The following is an 18108-nucleotide window of genomic DNA, read 5'->3' as shown; positions in this document are numbered from 1 at the left end:
AGCGGGCACGATGCTCTCATGCCACAAGTGAAGGGACAGAGGCAGGGACGTCCCGATCAAGGAAAAGAAGATATAAAGCCACTAATATGCGGTTCCAGGAAATGGTGGAGTTAGTTTACATCATGCGAAAGAAGGACTATGATGGTGAATTAGGGCCATACAAGACCCCTAACCGCCGAAAGGCACATATTATGGACAAGGTGGCGAGGAGAATGCAGAGGATGTTTGGGATCACCAGGTCCAAGGAACAGCTGAGGAAACGATGGTCAGACTTAAAATTGAGGGAGCCACATCAGATGAAGAAAATACTTAAAATTCTGCGTAAAAGTAAGTAAATATATATTGGGGTTGGGGGGGGGGGGGTGATTGTCTGCAATAATGTGTTGCCATGTATATTTCACCATCTGCCTCCTTGGCCTGCTTGTAATTTTAAAGACATGTTGTCATTTATTTTTTAGGACATAAATAACTACATATTTACAAACAGTGTTCTTAGTAAACAACGTAACATCACATAGTTTATCAGAAAGGCTCGGTTATTCCAGGAACAACACACCTGGACATGGCTCACTGGCCAAAAACTTTGTTTGTAAACATTGTGTAAAAGCTAGTTCTAGAAAAAAAAAGTATGAGAATGGGAAAGGCAAACAGGATACATTCTAAAAACAGTGGTACTAAAGCAGATGTTTTCACATCTGCAATGCAGAGCACCTGTGTCTCCACAAATAAAAAATGGGTTTTGGTAGGGTCTCCCAGAAATACAGTTTAGGGGGGACATCCATGTGTGTCACTTTGCTAAAAAGGGGCAGGATCAGAGCTTGCCATATAGAAGTAATTGCTAAATGTAGGTTTGGTGAAAGATAAAAGTAACTAAATGAAAGCATCTTCTAAGCAATGTGTGCGATTTATGCTCTCCAATATCTGTGTGCTGATGAGTCTACATTTTTTTTGTTTTATTTCAGGGGAAAGAAGTCGCCAGCATTTGGAGGAGGCAGAGAGGGCCAGACAAGGCCAAAATCTGCCATCTCAACATGTGGAGGAGGAGGAGGATGTGGAAGGAGAAGAGGATGTGGAAGGAGAAGAGGATGTGGAAGGAGAAGAGGATGTGGAAGGAGAAGAGGATGTGGAAGGAGAAGAGGATGTGGAAGGAGAAGAGGATGTGGAAGGAGAGGAGGATGTGGAAGGAGAAGAGGATGTGGAAGGAGAGGAGGAAGGAAGAAAGGAGGAAGGAAGAGAGGAGGAAGAAGTAATTTTGGACTTAGAAGTCATAGCAGATGAAGGGCAAGTGGCGGAAGAACAATTTGGCGAATTGAAAGAAGGTGGATTGATGGATGAAGGAGGAGTCCAAGATGATGGGGAAGTGGTGGAAGAAGGAGGAGTGATTGAAGATGATGGGGAGGTGGTGGAAGAAGGAGGAGTGATAGAAGATGTCGAAGAGGTGGAAAGGAGAAGCCCATCAGGTCAGTGTCACCCTAGCTTGATTCAAAAAAACATATGTAGATAGGCCTCATCGAAAAATAATGTTGTAAATGCCTTTTTTTTTGTTGGTTTTAGGGGAGGAGGATGGTGTGCCAATATTTTCACGTGCAAGTGCTGCTATAATTATTCAGCAGGTAATGGAGTGCAGCACTGAAATGCACAATATGCGTGAAAGGATGTTTCTCATGGAACAGAATGTAACAAATGTGCTTTTGGAATGCAGCACGGAAATGGACAATATGCGGCAAAGAATGATGGTCATCGAATCTAATTTTAAGAACATTATTGACATGATGGGCCGTGTCAAAGACTGAAACACCCCCCGCCCATCCCCCGCCCCCACAAACATTTTTACAGTTTGAATAATGAATACGCCAAAATTTGAAGATACACACACAGTGTGCCAACATGTGCTATCTGCCATCACAGAATATCTAATGTCTGTGCTTTGTGGGTCCAACCCCCTCCTCCATCCTCAAGTAGTTGAGAGGAAGGGTTTGCTCCCACAAAACACAGACATTGATCACCCATGATGTCAGATAGCACATGTGGCCATTTGTCTGTTGAACCAATGACATTTGGCGAGTTTGCACTGAATGTGTGTATCTTCCAATTTTGGCGTGTTCCAGTGTGAAAGCACACCATGACTGACTGCTGTTGTGAGTTTTTATATTTTTGGAATAGGATTTTGTTACTTTTTGACCATGTTGAACATTTTGGGATACTATAAAGTTTAGACCATAAAGAATAAACAACGGTAAAAAATTTAAAATATATATATATAGAATTATAAATCTCTCTAATCACTGAATTTAGTGAAGTAGAGATTTGACTCCAAATTCTCACCTAAAAATTTAGTTTTAGAAAAACACACCAAAAACAAAAAAAATGTTAAAAAAATTATTGTTTTTTGTGCATAAAAAATATGCCCAAAAAAAAAATTAAGGCGCTAAACACCCCACCAAATATAATCTATATATATATATATATATATGTAAACAATAAATCTAACTATATTTGATAAAAAAAAAAGTGAACTTGTTAATAAATGTATAATCTGCATAATATTTTTGGTTGAATTACCTGAAAAAAAAAAAAAAAAAAAAAAAAAATTTTTTTGACTCCTAAGTACAAAAGCAGGGAGTAATGAAAAAAATATAAAATAATTTTTGGGGTCATGAACAAGCAAAAATTAAAATACTTGACCTCAAAATTTACAAATGGAGTTGCTTATTATTTCTAGACTCAATACCCTGTTTGTAGATGAGTGAATACTGTGCAAAATGTGGTTAGTTACTAAAAGTGGAGAAATCAATTATGCATTACAATTGAAGAAGTTAGTTAGAGAACCAGGAAGACAGAGAAAAAGAGAAAAAGCATTAATGACAAACAACTGTATAAAGTCCAATGGTCTAATTATTTATTATTTGAGAGAATATTCCTTTCTTTGGGGGCCGAATTAGAAAGAAATATGATCTGGCATAGCAATGGCCCCCCGACCCATGAAGTACTCAACATATTTGTCGCGTACCTCACGAGCTGATTGGGGGGCCAAGCCAGCGCGACCAGTGTCCAGCCCGGGAAGGGGATCTGAGGGTAGTCTTGCCTCAGAACCGATGTCGGGTAGGTACGTCTGGGAGTGCCTGCGTAAAAAGTTGTGCAAAATGCAGCAGGCAAATACAACGGTGTCCAATTTATATTCCGCCAGATGTATCGATGTCCTGAACAGGCGGAACCGGTTGGTGAGTATCCCAAAGGCATTCTCGACTACCCTCCGAGCCCTGGCCAACCGAAAATTAAACACACTCCTCTCTGAGGTGAGGGTCCTCTGGGGAAAAGGCCGCATGAGGTGAGGACCAAGCCCGAAAGCCTCGTCCGCTAGGAACACAAACGGAAGTCCTTCCACATTATCTTCATCTGGTGGCAATGCCAGACCACCAGCTTGGAGACGATCATAGAAATCAGTCCGTGCGAACACTCCCCCATCAGACATCCGGCCGTTCTTCCCCACGTCCACATATAGAAACTCATACTGTGCCGACACCACCGCCATCAACACAATACTATGATAACCCTTGTAATTATAATAGTAGGACCCCGAGCGGGGTGGGGGCACAATGCGGACGTGTTTCCCATCTATTGCTCCACCGCAGTTTGGAAAATCACACCGCTGGGCAAATTGGGAAGCCACAGACTGCCATTCCTGTGGTGTGGAGGGTAGCTGTGGGGACAAACAAAAAAAGAGATTTAGTACTTTGTAACAAAAACATCCTACAAGCATCCTTGTGACAGTTCACAGTATTAAAATTGCATTAGAAAAATGTGCATGGAGAATTTGGGAAATGAAATATATAGGGCCACTTCATTAAGAGACTCCACAGCCCTCTGATGGGGACAATAAAAGTTTGAAGGGGGGGGGGGGGGACACAAAAACCAAAAAGTCCTGTTTGAAAAAATGGCAAGGTGGGTTTGTCCCTAGGATAGCATGCTGGACAGGTTAATATTGGGTAAGGGACAAATATGCAGGTAGGCCAAGAATAAAACATGTAAAGCTGATATCAACATGCATAGGGAGAAAAGGTAACGTTAGTTAAACACACAGCATATCTGGGAAAATAAAAATAAAGTTAGTTGGCCACATTATTAGAGCCAGGAAACTTACCTTAATATACTCCTCATGCATAACTTTGATGATGGCAGCACACGTGTCCGGTATGATGACCCCAAGCGCCTGCGGAGAGATGCCTGTCGAGAACTTGAGGTCCTGCAGGCTCCTCCCAGTCGCCAGGTACCGCAACGTGGCAATAAGCCTCTGCTCGGCCGTGATGGCTTGGCGCATCACAGTGTCCTGCCTCGTGATATAGGGGGACAGAAGATCCAGCAGACGGTTGAATACGGGGTCCGTCATGCGGAGAAAATTCCTAAAGTCATTAGGATTATTCTCCTGGAGTTCCCTAAGCAGAGGCATATGTGAGAACTGGTCACGCTGGCGCAACCAATTCTTGGTCCAGAAACGCCTCCGCCCCCTGTTTCTGGCCAAAGTACTGGACAAATGAACATATCCAGCAGCCATCCCATAAACAGCACCAACTCGCGAAAATTGACGCTGCTGCTCCATCATGGCTTCAAACCGGCCGGCTGGTCAGTCAAGAACACACTGAAACAGAAAGCACTCGCAAATCCAGCACTACCTGCGACAAACGCGTGACAAACAGATACGAGCGCACAGGATGCAACTGCTAAAGCAGAAACAACCTGCTTGCCTATAGCCGAATGACAACTACGTTACCGCAAGCACACGCACTGAACCCGTGAATACACGCTGTCAAAGCCTGGAGACCGAGAAGCGCGAATCAGCTCTAACCAAACCTTCACTAACACGAGCAAACCCGTAACTAGCAAAAGAGGAACAGAGGGCGGCGCCATTAACTTTGGTCTTCCCCTTTATAGTGACGTCGTACGTAGTTTACGTGCACGCGTTCCGGTACGACGGGAATTTGGTCCGCTGGTGTGTACACGCCAGCGGAACAAAACACAAATCAGCCTTGTACGCCGGAAACTGTCGGGCAGACAGTTTCCAGCGCACAGATCCGGTCGTGAGTACAAGGCCTTAAAGAACACAACACTGTGCAGTTTTTGTGGAGAAACCATTCTGCTGCTGTTTGACTGGACCTATCAATGTTATAATATGACTTTTTACTAAATATAAAAATAGCAGCTGTTTGAAGTTTTTTAAATATTTCAAAATCTGGTAATATTTTTAAATTAGAGAAAGGGAAGTGGTATGCCTGTTAGTACTTGGGCCTATGGTGCGATACTTGGACCTATCATGTGTTGTACATTATATATGTAAATCACATATGTTCTATGAATTAACCACAGTCAGCCTTATTACTTTTATACAAATGCTCATTCATACATATTTTCTTGAATATTGCTTATGTTTACATAAAGCAAGATGTTAGCACCTGCTAAAGAACAAAAGATTTAAAATATATTATGTACCCAGCATAAGGGACAGGCTGTACAGAAAGTTTTGTGTGCAAGTATTCTTGCTTCGTTCAATAACTCACTCTATGGCATTACAGTCAGAATTGCTCATTTAGCCCAGGTTCACACTGAGCTGCGGGAATGAAGCCATGCGAGTTCAGCTGAACTTGCACAATTTCACTCCTGCTTGTCAGTCGCGATTTCAGCCGTGATTTCAGAGGCATCTGTGCAGGTTTCAAATCGCAAAAAGTAGTACAGAAACTACTTTTTGAAATCGCAAATGCAGCGTTGCATGGTTAGATCGGTGCCATTGCTGGCAATTACCACCGATTTGACATGCATCGTACCAATGTGAACCAGGGCTTAAATATTTACTACTGAAGTATACTGTGATACTGTATAATATTATACTGCAGTAACAACACAACAATAAACATTTTATTTTTACTAATATGTACTAAATAAAACAGAACATTGAGTTTGTAGGACTTAGAAATATGTCTTAGACTGATGGTAGCTTGCGCCCTCCCTTTGGAATGCAGCCAGCAAATACACTATCCCAAGTGTTACCTACAATAAAAAAAACGAACAAAATAAAAGCCACCTTAGAGGTCTTAGATTATATCTGTAATTCTGAAAGACCTATGGCCTATGTGAGATCTTAGGCTCCTGCTGAAGTACTCAGGCAATAGTATATGTGGCAAAACTATCTAAAGACCTGTAAAGTTTGTATGTATATATGTTCTCTAAACAAATTAAAAGATATGATCTAATATAACTGACTAAGCAGGCCTTACTCTTTGGGATCATGAGTAAGCTCTGGGGGGCAGAAAGACCCGCCTTGGGGTGTGGCCTGGCCGGGGTCCAGGCTGAAACTGCTGCTCACTTTTATACAGTTATTTTCTACAATTGTTTGTAGCACAGACAAGCTCCCTCCCTGGCCAGCACTCACAGCGGTGGACACAGGACTTCATTCCAATGCAGCCTGAACGGCTCACACACATATCCTTGGTTTGCAATATTATGCTGGCCCTGCTATCTTCTACTTTTGATTAAAGAAAACCCTGACAAAATGATTAAACATCTTTCAAGTGGGGCACAGAATTTTTTTGTTTTTTTGTAAAGTGGGACAGGGTTCAAACTTTTAACAGTGTATTATTGCTGTCTTTGCTTTGTTGTCCCAGTAACAACTGCACCCCCAATTTCTTATACAGGCATCACAAGGACAGAAAGTAAGGGAAAACATTTGTATGGAGTCACAGACAGAAATAAAAAGGCTTTTGTATGGAGCTGGACTTTAGTCTTAAAAAGGCATACTAGAAATGGAAAAAATATCCAATGAGGAAATGCTAAGCAATGACATATAAACTTTAGATGGTTGTGGGTGATCAATTGCAATTCAAATATCCTATAGCAGCTTATATTAAGAGGAATGCAATCTGAACATTATATGAGATTGATTATAAGAGACTTGAATTGCACAACTAGATCACATTTGCATTTGCAGAATAGGTCTACATGGTTGATGTTTAATGCTGCAATGCAACAATTCAGATACATAATGAAAAGCCCTTTCTTTTCCTCTCTCTTTCATATAGTTGAATGGGAAAAGAATATTAATAATGGGCCAATAGCTCATTCATTGAATTGCCTGTACATTTTTAAATATACTAGTGATCATGTAGCCCTTGCTTTTTTTTTTTTAAATGGATGACATAGTGAGCTAAACATTTTGATCTTACATTGACAACAATCCAACACACTTTAATGTCATCAGTGTTACCTAAATACACATAGGGCCAGATCCACAGCCAGCGGGCTTAACTTAAATCTTCCTATTTAAGTTACACCGCCGCAAAATTTCTACCTAAGTGCCCGATCCACAAAGCACTTACCTAGAAATTTTCGGCTGTGTAACTTAAATGTGTACGGCGCAAGGCGTGCCCAATCTAATGGGGCGAGTCCCATTTAAATTAGGCGCGCTCCCGCGCCGGACGTACTGCGCATGCTCCCGATGCGATTTTCCCGACGTGCTTTGCGCAAAGTTACGTTACGCCGAGTTTTGTGAATCGCGCCGGGTAAAAAAAGTTGCGTCGGGAAAAAAAAGAGATGCGGCGGGAAAAAAAAATTAAAAAACATTTTTTACAGCGTCGCGGGAAAGAAGGGTCTACGTTTACATGGTGTGCTAAGTTTACACTTTGTAAAAGTAGCCCTAATTTTGCGTTTGCAAACTAACAACTTACGGAGACTTCATGAAGGGAAACCGCTTTGTGGATCTCCGTAAGTGCTAATTTGCATACCCGACGTGGAATTTCGACGAGAAATGCCCCCAGCGGCGGCCGAGGTACTGCATCCTAAGATCCGACAGTGTAAAACTATTACACCTGCCGGATCTTAGGAATATCTATGCGTAACTGATTCTGTGAATCAGTCGCATAGATAGAAACAGGGATACGACGGCGTATCAGTAGATACGCCGGCGTATCCCTTTTGTGGATCTGGCCCATAACATCTAGGAAAGAGCAAACCTGGTGGAGTTCAGTTTAAGCTGCATTTGGTGGACCCAGCAAGAATCCACAGGCCCAAAATTAGCCCTAAACCCCACTGTGGTTTATGAAAAGAAAAACTATTTTCTCATGCCTTTTTTGATGCTAATAGGCAAGCACTTGTTGAGAAAAAGGACATGGGTAGCTGGGCACTGCCATGGAGTAACATGTATCAATTTAATAAATAGAGATGTCTCAACCATGTCAGAAGGTGGTAGATAGTTGCTACATCCCTGATATATATACACTGACGCCTACCTCCGCAGTGATCCTTGTGATTCCTGCTTGCATAGCTTAAATAACACTGCACCATTTATTCTAACTCTATCTATCTAACTATCTAACTCTGGTAGATGCTCCATCAGCATGGTCTGTGTCCATACCTTATATGCTCGCCACTGTTTATGTCACAATTTGATTGTGTGTTTTTCCTTTTTTTCATTAGACAAACAATTGAATATATATTCTCCTATCTAAATACCCCTGACGAAAGGCTTGAACCTGAAATGCGTTGAATACCAAATAGTTGTTTGGAGAGTAATACTATATAGACCATATTCTTGTATAGTTGCAATTAATCAAATGTGTGTTTTTGCTAGTTTTTTACAAGATCATCACATGTGTGTTTGATCTATTGTATAGGTATTACCAAACATTTGATTTTATTCTATATTAGTGGTGTTTTTGCTGTTAAAATCCCATTGAGGGGGTACCACCTATCTTTCAATGCAAAAAAATAAACAAAGTCCTACCATCCAGCAGGGAGAGGACATTATTGTATGCAGTTTAAAGGGGGCAATGAAATTACACAAATCCTTTAAATAATATAGCTGTGTGATTGCTGTGTTTGGTGTTATGGAACAATGCAATGTTGTCCTTTAAAAAAGTATAGTACAGTACACATTAATGGTTTCCCCTAAAATTCCACCCAGACCCTTATCCAGGCATGCAAAAAGGGTGGCCAGAAATTGGAGGGAAGCTAATGTCCCCTCCCTCCCTCCTGTGCTAGCAAGATTACATGTCTTTTAATATTGGGGGGTACCTTGTTCCATTGCTGAGGGACAAGGGCCTCTTCTCTGCATCCAGTCTACCAAAAAAGAACAAAAAGAATGTGGGGGTTATTGGGGAGGACTTGTAGCAGAATTTGGAAGCCAGGGCTACAGATTTTCTTCCACTCCCAGAAGAATGATTACAAAAAAGTCACTTATAAATATCTAGTGTTAATCAATGTAAATCCATTTTTAACCACAGCTTTCAGCAATGTAAAACAATCAATCATCCACAGATGTAACTAATTTGACAATCAGGACAAATTGAACACCACAATCTTATCCCACTGCGTTGACATTACCACTGCACCAGGGATCTGTCATTTAGTGGTTCAGCAAATGTACATTGGTAATGTACATTGGTAAGCATCAGATTGTTACCATGATGATGCTTCCCCACCGCTACTTCTGTCACAAATAACAGCTCCCCTGTGCTGCTGGAATATAAACACTGTGGTGGAGATGCCAGATGAGGTCACTGGCCAAATAAAGTCATGACAATATTTGGTCAGTGATGTCATTCAGGATAAACACTGTGTTTATATTACATAAGTATTGTGAGTTCAGGCATGCAAATAGCCAAAAACATCTGCAATGGTTTGGTAGGTCTGCAAATAGTGAATAGGCTGCTTTTGCTTGAACCAAGGTCCATAACAGCAGCAATGGCTTTTCAAAGTTAAATTAATTTTAAAATCAGCAACTGAATTAAGTAGGTACTACTGTTTAGATTTTAACTTACGCTGACAATGCACAATTGTGTTTTTAATAAGATCTGTCAGTTCAGCAACATTTACCAATATCAATTGTGTTGTCAATTTTATTAATTTTCTTTAGAGAAGCATTCAAACTATATATATGTTGGTACATTTTATTAATCTCACAAATCATATATAATCTCACAATCTCCGGTTCTAAGCACGGTACAGCCGCGTCAGGAGGGCTTAAAAATAACCTGAGCTGAATGTCCAAAACGTCCCTCATCAGGAGGGGCATTTTGAAGCATTCTAATTGGTCAGCGCCGTCACATGGGCAGCGTCGACCAATCTGCAGCCGCGTAGCCCATCCTATCAGCTATGGAGAAGATGCATACAGCAGAGAAGATTTATAAGCCCTAGTGTGTCCGTGCCAGGAGCCCGGGGCTTAGAAATCTTCTCTGCAGCCATGCGTCTCCTCCACAGCTGAAAGGATGGGCTATGCTGCTAATTGGTCTGCACTGCCCATGTGACGGTGCTGACCAATTAGAATGCTCCAAAACATCCCTCCTGACAAGGGACATTTTGGACATTCAGCTCAGGAGATTTCTAAGCCCTGGACTCCTGGCATGACTATACCAGGGCTTAGAACTGGAGATTGCCGCAGTCCAAGTCAGCGGGACTGGGGGAGGGGGCGAGGAGGGGGACCTGTGTAAGTTCAACTTACTTATTTTTCTGTAAAGGTGAACTTACACTTTATGTCTAAACCACTGGCAACAAAGGGGAGTACACCCCTAAGTGAAAATGTCCAAATTGGGCCCAATTACCCATTTTCCCTCCCCGCGTCATGTGACTCATTAGTGTTACAAGGTCTCAAGTGTGAATGGGGAGCAGGTGTGTTCAATTTGGTGTTATCGCTCTCACTCTTTCATACTGGTCAATGGAAGTTCAACATGGCACCTCATGGCAAAGAACTCTCTGAGGATCTGAAAAAAAAAAAATTGTTGCTCTACATAAAGATGGCCTAGGCTGTAAAAAGATTGCCAAGACCCTGAAACTGAGCTGAATCACAGTGGCCAAGACCATACAGCAGTTTAACAGGACAGGTTCTACTCAGAACATGCCTCGCCATGGTTAACCAAAGAACTTGAGTGCACGTGCTCAGCGTCATATCCAGAGGTTGTCTTTGGGAAATAGATGTATGAGTGCTGTCAGCATTGCTGCAGAAGTTTAAGGGGTGGGGCCAGCCTGTCAGTGCTCAGACCATGCGCCACACACTGCATCATATCTGTCTCCATGACTGTCCTCCCAGAAGGAAGCCTCTTCTAAAGATGATGCACAAGAAAGCATGCAAAATGTTTGCTGAAGAAAAAATGCAGACTAAGGTCATGGATTACTGGAACCATGCCCTGAAGTCTGATGAGACCAAGATAAACATATTTGGTTCAAATGGTGTCAAGCGTGTGTGGCGGCAACCAGGTGAAGAGTACAAAGACACATGTGTCTTGCCTACAGTCAAGCATGGTGGTGGGAGTGTCATGGTCTGGGGCTGCATGAGTGTTGCTGGCAATGGGGAGCTACAGTTCATCAAGGGAACCATGAATGCCAACATGTTCTGTGACTTACTGAAGCAGAGCATCATCCCTTCAGAGACTGGGCTGCAGGGCAGTATCCCAACCACCCCAAACTTACCTGAGGGTAAATTTGATGGACTGGCCAAGCATGTCTCCAGACCTCAACCCTATTGTGCATCTGTGGGGCATCCCCAAATGTAAGGTGGAGGAGCGCAAGGTCTCTAACATCCACCATCTCCGTGATGTCATCATAGATGAGTGGAAGAAGATTCCAGTGGAAACCTGTGAAGTTCTGGTAAACTCCATGCCCAAGAGGGTTAAGGCAGTCCTCGAAAAAAATGGTGGACACACCAAATCTTGACACTTTGGTCCCAATTTGGACATTTTCACTTAGGGTGTACTTACTTTTGTTGCCAGTGGTTTAAACATTAATGGCTGTGTTGAGTTATTTTGAGGGGACAGCAAATTTACAAGCTGTACACTCACTACTTTACATTGTAGCAAAGTGTAATTTCTTCAGTTGTCACATGAAAAAATATAATAAAATATTGACAAAAATGTGAGGGGTGTACCCACTTTTGTGAGACACTATATTATTATATACCGTATATTAATATTTTGATATTATTATGTACTGGTATAACATTTGTTTTATGACTAGTTTATTTGATTTAGTTTATGATAGTGGCTAATATATATATATATATATATATATATATATATATATATATATATATATACATACATTGTATACAGAGAAATGTCTTTACTTCTGCCAAATGCAGTATGAAAACTGTTCAATCTATGGGTAAAGCTAATTTAATTTCTAGCTCAAATAGCATGTAATTGTGCTAATAGAGAGGAGTGCTTTGTTGCTTTATCTGTAAATAAAGTCTATTAAGAAATTCACTTCCCTTGTCGAATGTAGATCGTTGGTATATTTTACTAGCTAAGCATGGGAATCTGTGTCAGAGTGATTACACCTTTTATTCACTGTGAGCTCTCTTTTTTAGGTTCTTGAAACTCTTTAATTTCCCACTTCAGCTAATTTAGCAATAAAATTACAGAGGTTTAGTGAGGTTAGCTACTGAGCAATTGGAGCATGAATGTTCTTTTAAGTTCAATTCAATGAAATCGTATCATCTATAAGAATGAACTCATTAAACAACAATTAGGCAGAAATGGATCAGTGATAAAATATATACAGTTTGATAGTCAAATTAATTTATTTTTTTCAACTGTATAGAGCATTTGGTAATGCAACAAATAAATGAGATTTTTGAGGTTAATTTAATCTGTGAAGTTTGCAATACAAAAAGGAGATGATTGATCATAAAACCACATGTCTGAGCCACTACATAAGTAGAAATTGTTGTGGTCTTATGCGTGCACTATTTTAAATATTATAACTACTACACTAGTCTATACAGGTAGTTATTAGTTAGGACTTATATGATATACATTAAGGGAAGTGTTTTTTATATTTTAGAAATTGCAAGACATATTCAATAGGTGCAATAAACCTTTGGCTGTCAACTGAAAAATCCTCACCAGAAAAACAAAACTGAACCTAGAGCAGTCTAAGATTGTCTTTGCATTATAGTTTTATTGGATATAATGCAAAAGCATTATAGGTGCTATTTCCAGTAATATGGAATGACCCATGATATCCTAGCTTCTTTACATTCTCCAATGGACACAGATTGACAGTTATTGGTGGAAATACAGAATGCTGAAATCTGAAGTCAATAGAGCATGTACATTCTATTGTGTGAAGCAGGCCTAAAAAGCTGTTCAACTTTGAAATTAATTTTCATTGGTCTGTTGATATTGAGATAATGCAGTACTAAAATTAATTAATTTTACTGACAACGCACAGAACCTTATGTCTGCTTCTTTCATCTAATCATGTCAGGAAAAAAATAACAAGAAAAATAAAATAAAAATTTCTCCTGAGTTGGTGTATGTTGGTTAACTGTGCTACTACACTTCAACAAAAGAATTTCCTATTAAAAACTGTACAATACATATTCAGACTTTTTTCGTGCTAAAACATCTATGGCTACATTTGCTTTACACTTCTAAATGTTACTTTCAACTGAAGTATATATCAATCTTGCAAAATGGAAAAAGTTCTGGGTAAAAATGGTATCTTTAAAGACAGTTATACATGAAAGCATTCATCAACCCTTAATAAATAGCCTGTTGTCTTTGACAGTTACTGACAATCTCTGACTAAGATAGGACATGGGAACTATGTCTGCACCTGTAGCAAAGGGTAACATGTTTGGCCAGTTTTTTCCTTTTTCTTTATCTAAATGCTTTATGAATTAACAGTGACTATAAATACAAGACACTGTGCAAATATGCATACTGACATCAAGAGTATCTTTATTTTAGATAAAATTTGTTTAGTACCCCCAAATTTAAATTTGCTTATTACCATTAGTATTCATTTAAAACACTGTTATACTATATGAGGCATTGTTTTTGTACCTCAGCGATTAATACTCACGCTCACACAGTTTCTTCCTTATCTCACCAACTACCCAAATGTAATTACCATTGCTGTATGAGTTTGTTTGTGTCTTATTTTTTTCTTTTTTGTTTCTCAAAGATTGTCTTACTTAATATTCTGCTCAAAACTTTGTGTATTAGTACTACTTGGGCCTTAAAGAAAGGGAAACACCCCAAAAAGGTTGTCCTGGAAATTAAAAATTTAGTACAAATAGAAAAATTATCTGGGACAGTACTTAATTGTTCTTTTTGCTGCATGTAGGCATCCTATGGAAGTGAATTCAGATGCAGCTATAAAGATGCAGCCACGTGTCAAAACTGTCCATGTCTACATTCAAAGCCATGCACCCACTCCTGCATAGAAATTTTAGAAATGTTGACATGCGGCTGTGTCTGTGCCAGTGCTGCATCTGAAATTACTTCCATAGACTGCTTTCACACAGCTTTGGAAGGTTAAAGACAAAAAACAATGCCTTATTCAAGCAGTGTAGGCCCAAGCACCATTGTGAATAAGGCATATATATTGCTGTGTTCTGTTTGGTATGCCAGATTAAAAAAAAATTCCTCCCAGTCTATGCTTTGAAGGGTTATTAGGAAACATATATTTTTTTTCCCTGTGTGTAGTCCTTTTATTATATATCAATACGAATATTTCCTTGCTACCCTGATCTAAAAGAAACAAGCAGCAGCAAGTGACCAATCTTCTGCTTTAATATTTAAATGGAAATATAGAAAATTGCTGCCAGGTAGGATTTATTGCAGAAGGGATTCTGTATGTTTCTTCTGCAATAAAATCTTCTGCTCAGCCTGCCAGCAATATGTTTCCTAAATGTTCAGCTCAGCGTACATTCTCAGCATTCTTGGGTGCCAGGATGAGCTGTCATCCTGTTCAGCTAACGAAGATAGCAGAAGATTCCAAACCCAACAGAAGAATGGGTAAAGATGTCAGTAGCAAGGAAGTATAGAAGACTGTACTTCCATTTTAAAGGCTGGTTCACACTACCACTACCTGCATAGTAAAACACCAGTTTTTTTTTCCATGCAGAAGTTCTGGTTCTGGGCAGTGGTGACTGTTTACTTATTTAACTTTATTGAGGCCCCGTACAGACGACCGAACATGTCTGCTGAAACTGGTCCGCGGACCAGTTTCAGCAGACATGTTCGGTTGTGTGTAGGCCCGAGCGGACAGGATTCCAGCAAACATTTGCCCGCCGGGCCTTTTTCCAGCGGGCAAATATTTCTGGACTTGCTTTAAAACAGTCCGCTGAAATCCTGCCCGCTCGGACATGTTCGGTCGTCTGTACAGACCTACCGTACATGTCCGAGCGCCCGCCATCCCTTGCATGCGTCGAATGACTTGGACGCATGCGTGTAAGCATTGAACTGGCAGGGCCGCCCACGTCGCCGCGTCATCGTCGCTGGGACGGCGCGGACACGCCCCGCGTATTGTTTACGCGCGGATTTCTGTATGATGGTGAGTACAGCCACCATACAGAAATCCCCGGGCATACATGTACGGTGAAAACGGTCCAGCGGACCGGTTTCATCGTACATGTATGCTCGTCTGTACGCGGCCTGAAACGTCACAGTGTGCTATTTTATTAATCTCGGTATTTCTAAAAATAGACAGAAATTTAACTATGAGTAAGCTGTGGTGTGGGACAGAACAATGCAAACATGTTGCAGATTTTCACACCTCAGCTGACTTGTTTTCTTTGTGCCCTTTATAGTGTATTTCTAGCGTAGAAATGTGGCAATCTCCACACAAGTGTGAATAAGCACCAATATATAGGGCTATGGTTTAATTTATGGGCTCATTTGAGGGTTAAAGCTAAGAATAGGGCCAGATTTTAGAAAAGATTTATGGGTAATACTAAGATTAAGGGTTTAATGTATGCCCTGTAAAAATTATTTCAGGGCTTTTTTTTTATTTACTTTTTCCACTTATTGTTTGCATTTATTTTTAGCTAACACATGGAAAAACAGATACCTGGGTATAATACCAGGAAAAAAAACCATATCTAGTGAAAAAATATACTGAAATTCAATTAAAAATTCAATAATATAACATAAAGTATAAAGTTATAAATATGTAAACTGACTACATGCACACTCCACAAAACTGCTATGAGGTATTTTTGTCACTTCCAGTGGCTAAACCTAGTGAGTATGTGATGCTGGGAGAGTGGAGTGGGGTTAAAAGGATAAATGGGGAAAGCATGAGTTTGCTTTAATGTAAACAAATATTGTATTATTTGCTATATGTACAACATGGCATTTTCTGTGGTGTTAGTCACATTTTCTAATGTAATGCATTTATAATATATCAGCATACAGCATATAGCTTTTGCCTTTTGACACCTTTTATTTACCGTAGTTGTCTTTATTCGCCCACCCGGTTGTGTACAGGTCCAGCCTGATTTGTTCATTAATAAGTCACAGTCTTCCCCTTCTAAACATGGAAGCATATCACACCACTGTTTTGTTCTTATAATACGTGCTGTAGAAAGAAGAAAAAATGACATAAGTATTTTTGTTCTGATCACATGCTTTTTTGTATAACTTGTTGCATTAAAAAAAATAACAAATCATAATTAAAATTATTTGGTGCAATTAACACATTTTTGAGTTTTTGTGTAAAAAATGTACTCCATTTTATATTCTAAAATATTAATTATATTCTGAAATATAACTTTTAAAATAATTATTCCAATAGCATTATGCAGCCTATATGTTATTGCTTAATTAGAATAAGGTATTAAAATAGCCTAAGGGCTTGTACACAATTAATTACATTTCCTACGCTCAACAAAGGCTCCTATAGCATTTGTATGGCATTAGTATGGGCATCAGACAAGTGACAACAAGCTTTAAAATGGGGCGTTTTACAAGTGTTAAGAACATTCCCTAAACGCCCTATGCATGGTTTTGTTACGTTTGATGAGCGTTAAATCTGCTCCACAGTGGAAAGTGGCAGAAATAAACACATTTTAATGTGCCGCAACCGCTCCAAAAGCACGCCAAAAACGCCTGCCAGTGCGTTTGCAGAGCATTACTATAGACTTAAATGGGAAGCGTTGAAATGCTTTAAACACCTTCTGACTCGACATGAGGCTGCAATTTTTAAGTGACACAATGCTAACGCTTAGTGTGAATAGCACAATGTGCTGTCTATTATATCTTTTGCACATGAGTTTGACAGGCATTTTTAACGTATGTCAAATGCCTCTCAAATACCTGCTCTTAATGCCAGTGCGAACTCAGCCTTATAGCTTATTTTTCTTTACAATTTTTAAGGGAAATTCTTCCAAAACTATCCCTTTGTACAATTGAAAGAATGACGATGAAAACAGTATATAGTAACATGAAATAATTCAATCCCCATTTCAGTTAACCAATATATCTAATTTTAGCTGAAGATATGCTGTAAACAGTGTTTTCAAAGCTCCATATGGCACCAGATTTCACTTGAGCTCTTTGACCATCTTGCTTAATTCTTAAGCTGGTGTTGTCAAAATATGTGTGTTTGGTTTGCTCTGAACACTGCATTTGCTGATCATTCATTCATACAGTCACCAACTGCCAGAAACATGGTAAATCTCCCAAGTGGCATACAGAAAAACATTTTTACAACAAAAAGTAAGATAAAATTTGTGTGACAGCCATAAATCAGAACATTCTTAGCTTCATGTAAGATACGAATGATTGAAATATACATGAAAATATTCTCCAAATCCTGCTTGCAATATCTGACTAGGAATTAAGAAGATTGCATGTTACTTGTGGTGACAACTGAAATGTTAAGGTATTAAAATCTAAAACCTTGTATGGAAAAGTTTTTTTTAAGGGTAACCTGTTAAGACATTTCTAAAATGAAAACAAATAAATAAAAGCCTTTCTATTCAGCAAACCAAAAGTAATAGTTAAGCTATTATAGATTGTATTTAGATTGCTATTGCTATTTAGATTGTAAGCTCTAAGGAGCAGGGCCCTCTGATTCCTACTGTATTAAAGTGTATTGTATTTATACTGTCTACCCTCAAGTTGTAAAGTTCTGCATAAACTGTTGGCACTATATAAATCCGGTATAATAATAATAATAATATTATAGTTCACAAACATCATGGATCCATTTACTTTAGTAAGCAATGCATTTATTTTAAATTCTTTTGAACCTAGGGGGACTAAATTACTTAGATCATATGTCAACTTCCCTTGTTTTATGCCTTGTCAGTCTTTAATTAATCTGTTAATCAGTTAT

General features: G+C 39.5%; 1 protein-coding gene across 2 annotated transcripts in view; it reads right to left on the bottom strand.

Moving 5' to 3' along the window:
• The window catches only part of TAFA5 (TAFA chemokine like family member 5), a 596064-nt gene that overhangs the window by 70718 nt on the left and 507238 nt on the right, over positions 1-18108 (bottom strand). Inside the window, exons 3-4 of one of the 2 annotated variants that reach the window (XM_040343646.1) lie at positions 16220-16347; positions 8980-9102 (exon numbers count right to left, since the gene is read on the bottom strand). In XM_040343646.1, coding sequence (XP_040199580.1) covers positions 8995-9102; positions 16220-16347 — 236 coding nt within the window. In that variant the 3' untranslated portion in view covers positions 8980-8994. Of the gene's footprint in view, positions 1-8979; positions 9103-16219; positions 16348-18108 lie in introns of those variants that run through there. The other variant, XM_040343647.1, reaches the window with a different exon arrangement.

Source organism: Rana temporaria, chromosome 3 (genome assembly GCF_905171775.1).
Source record: "Rana temporaria chromosome 3, aRanTem1.1, whole genome shotgun sequence".
NCBI classification, from domain to species: Eukaryota; Metazoa; Chordata; class Amphibia; order Anura; family Ranidae; genus Rana; species Rana temporaria.
Note: the sequence above shows the minus strand (reverse complement) of the source record. Positions and strands in the feature narration are given on the sequence as shown.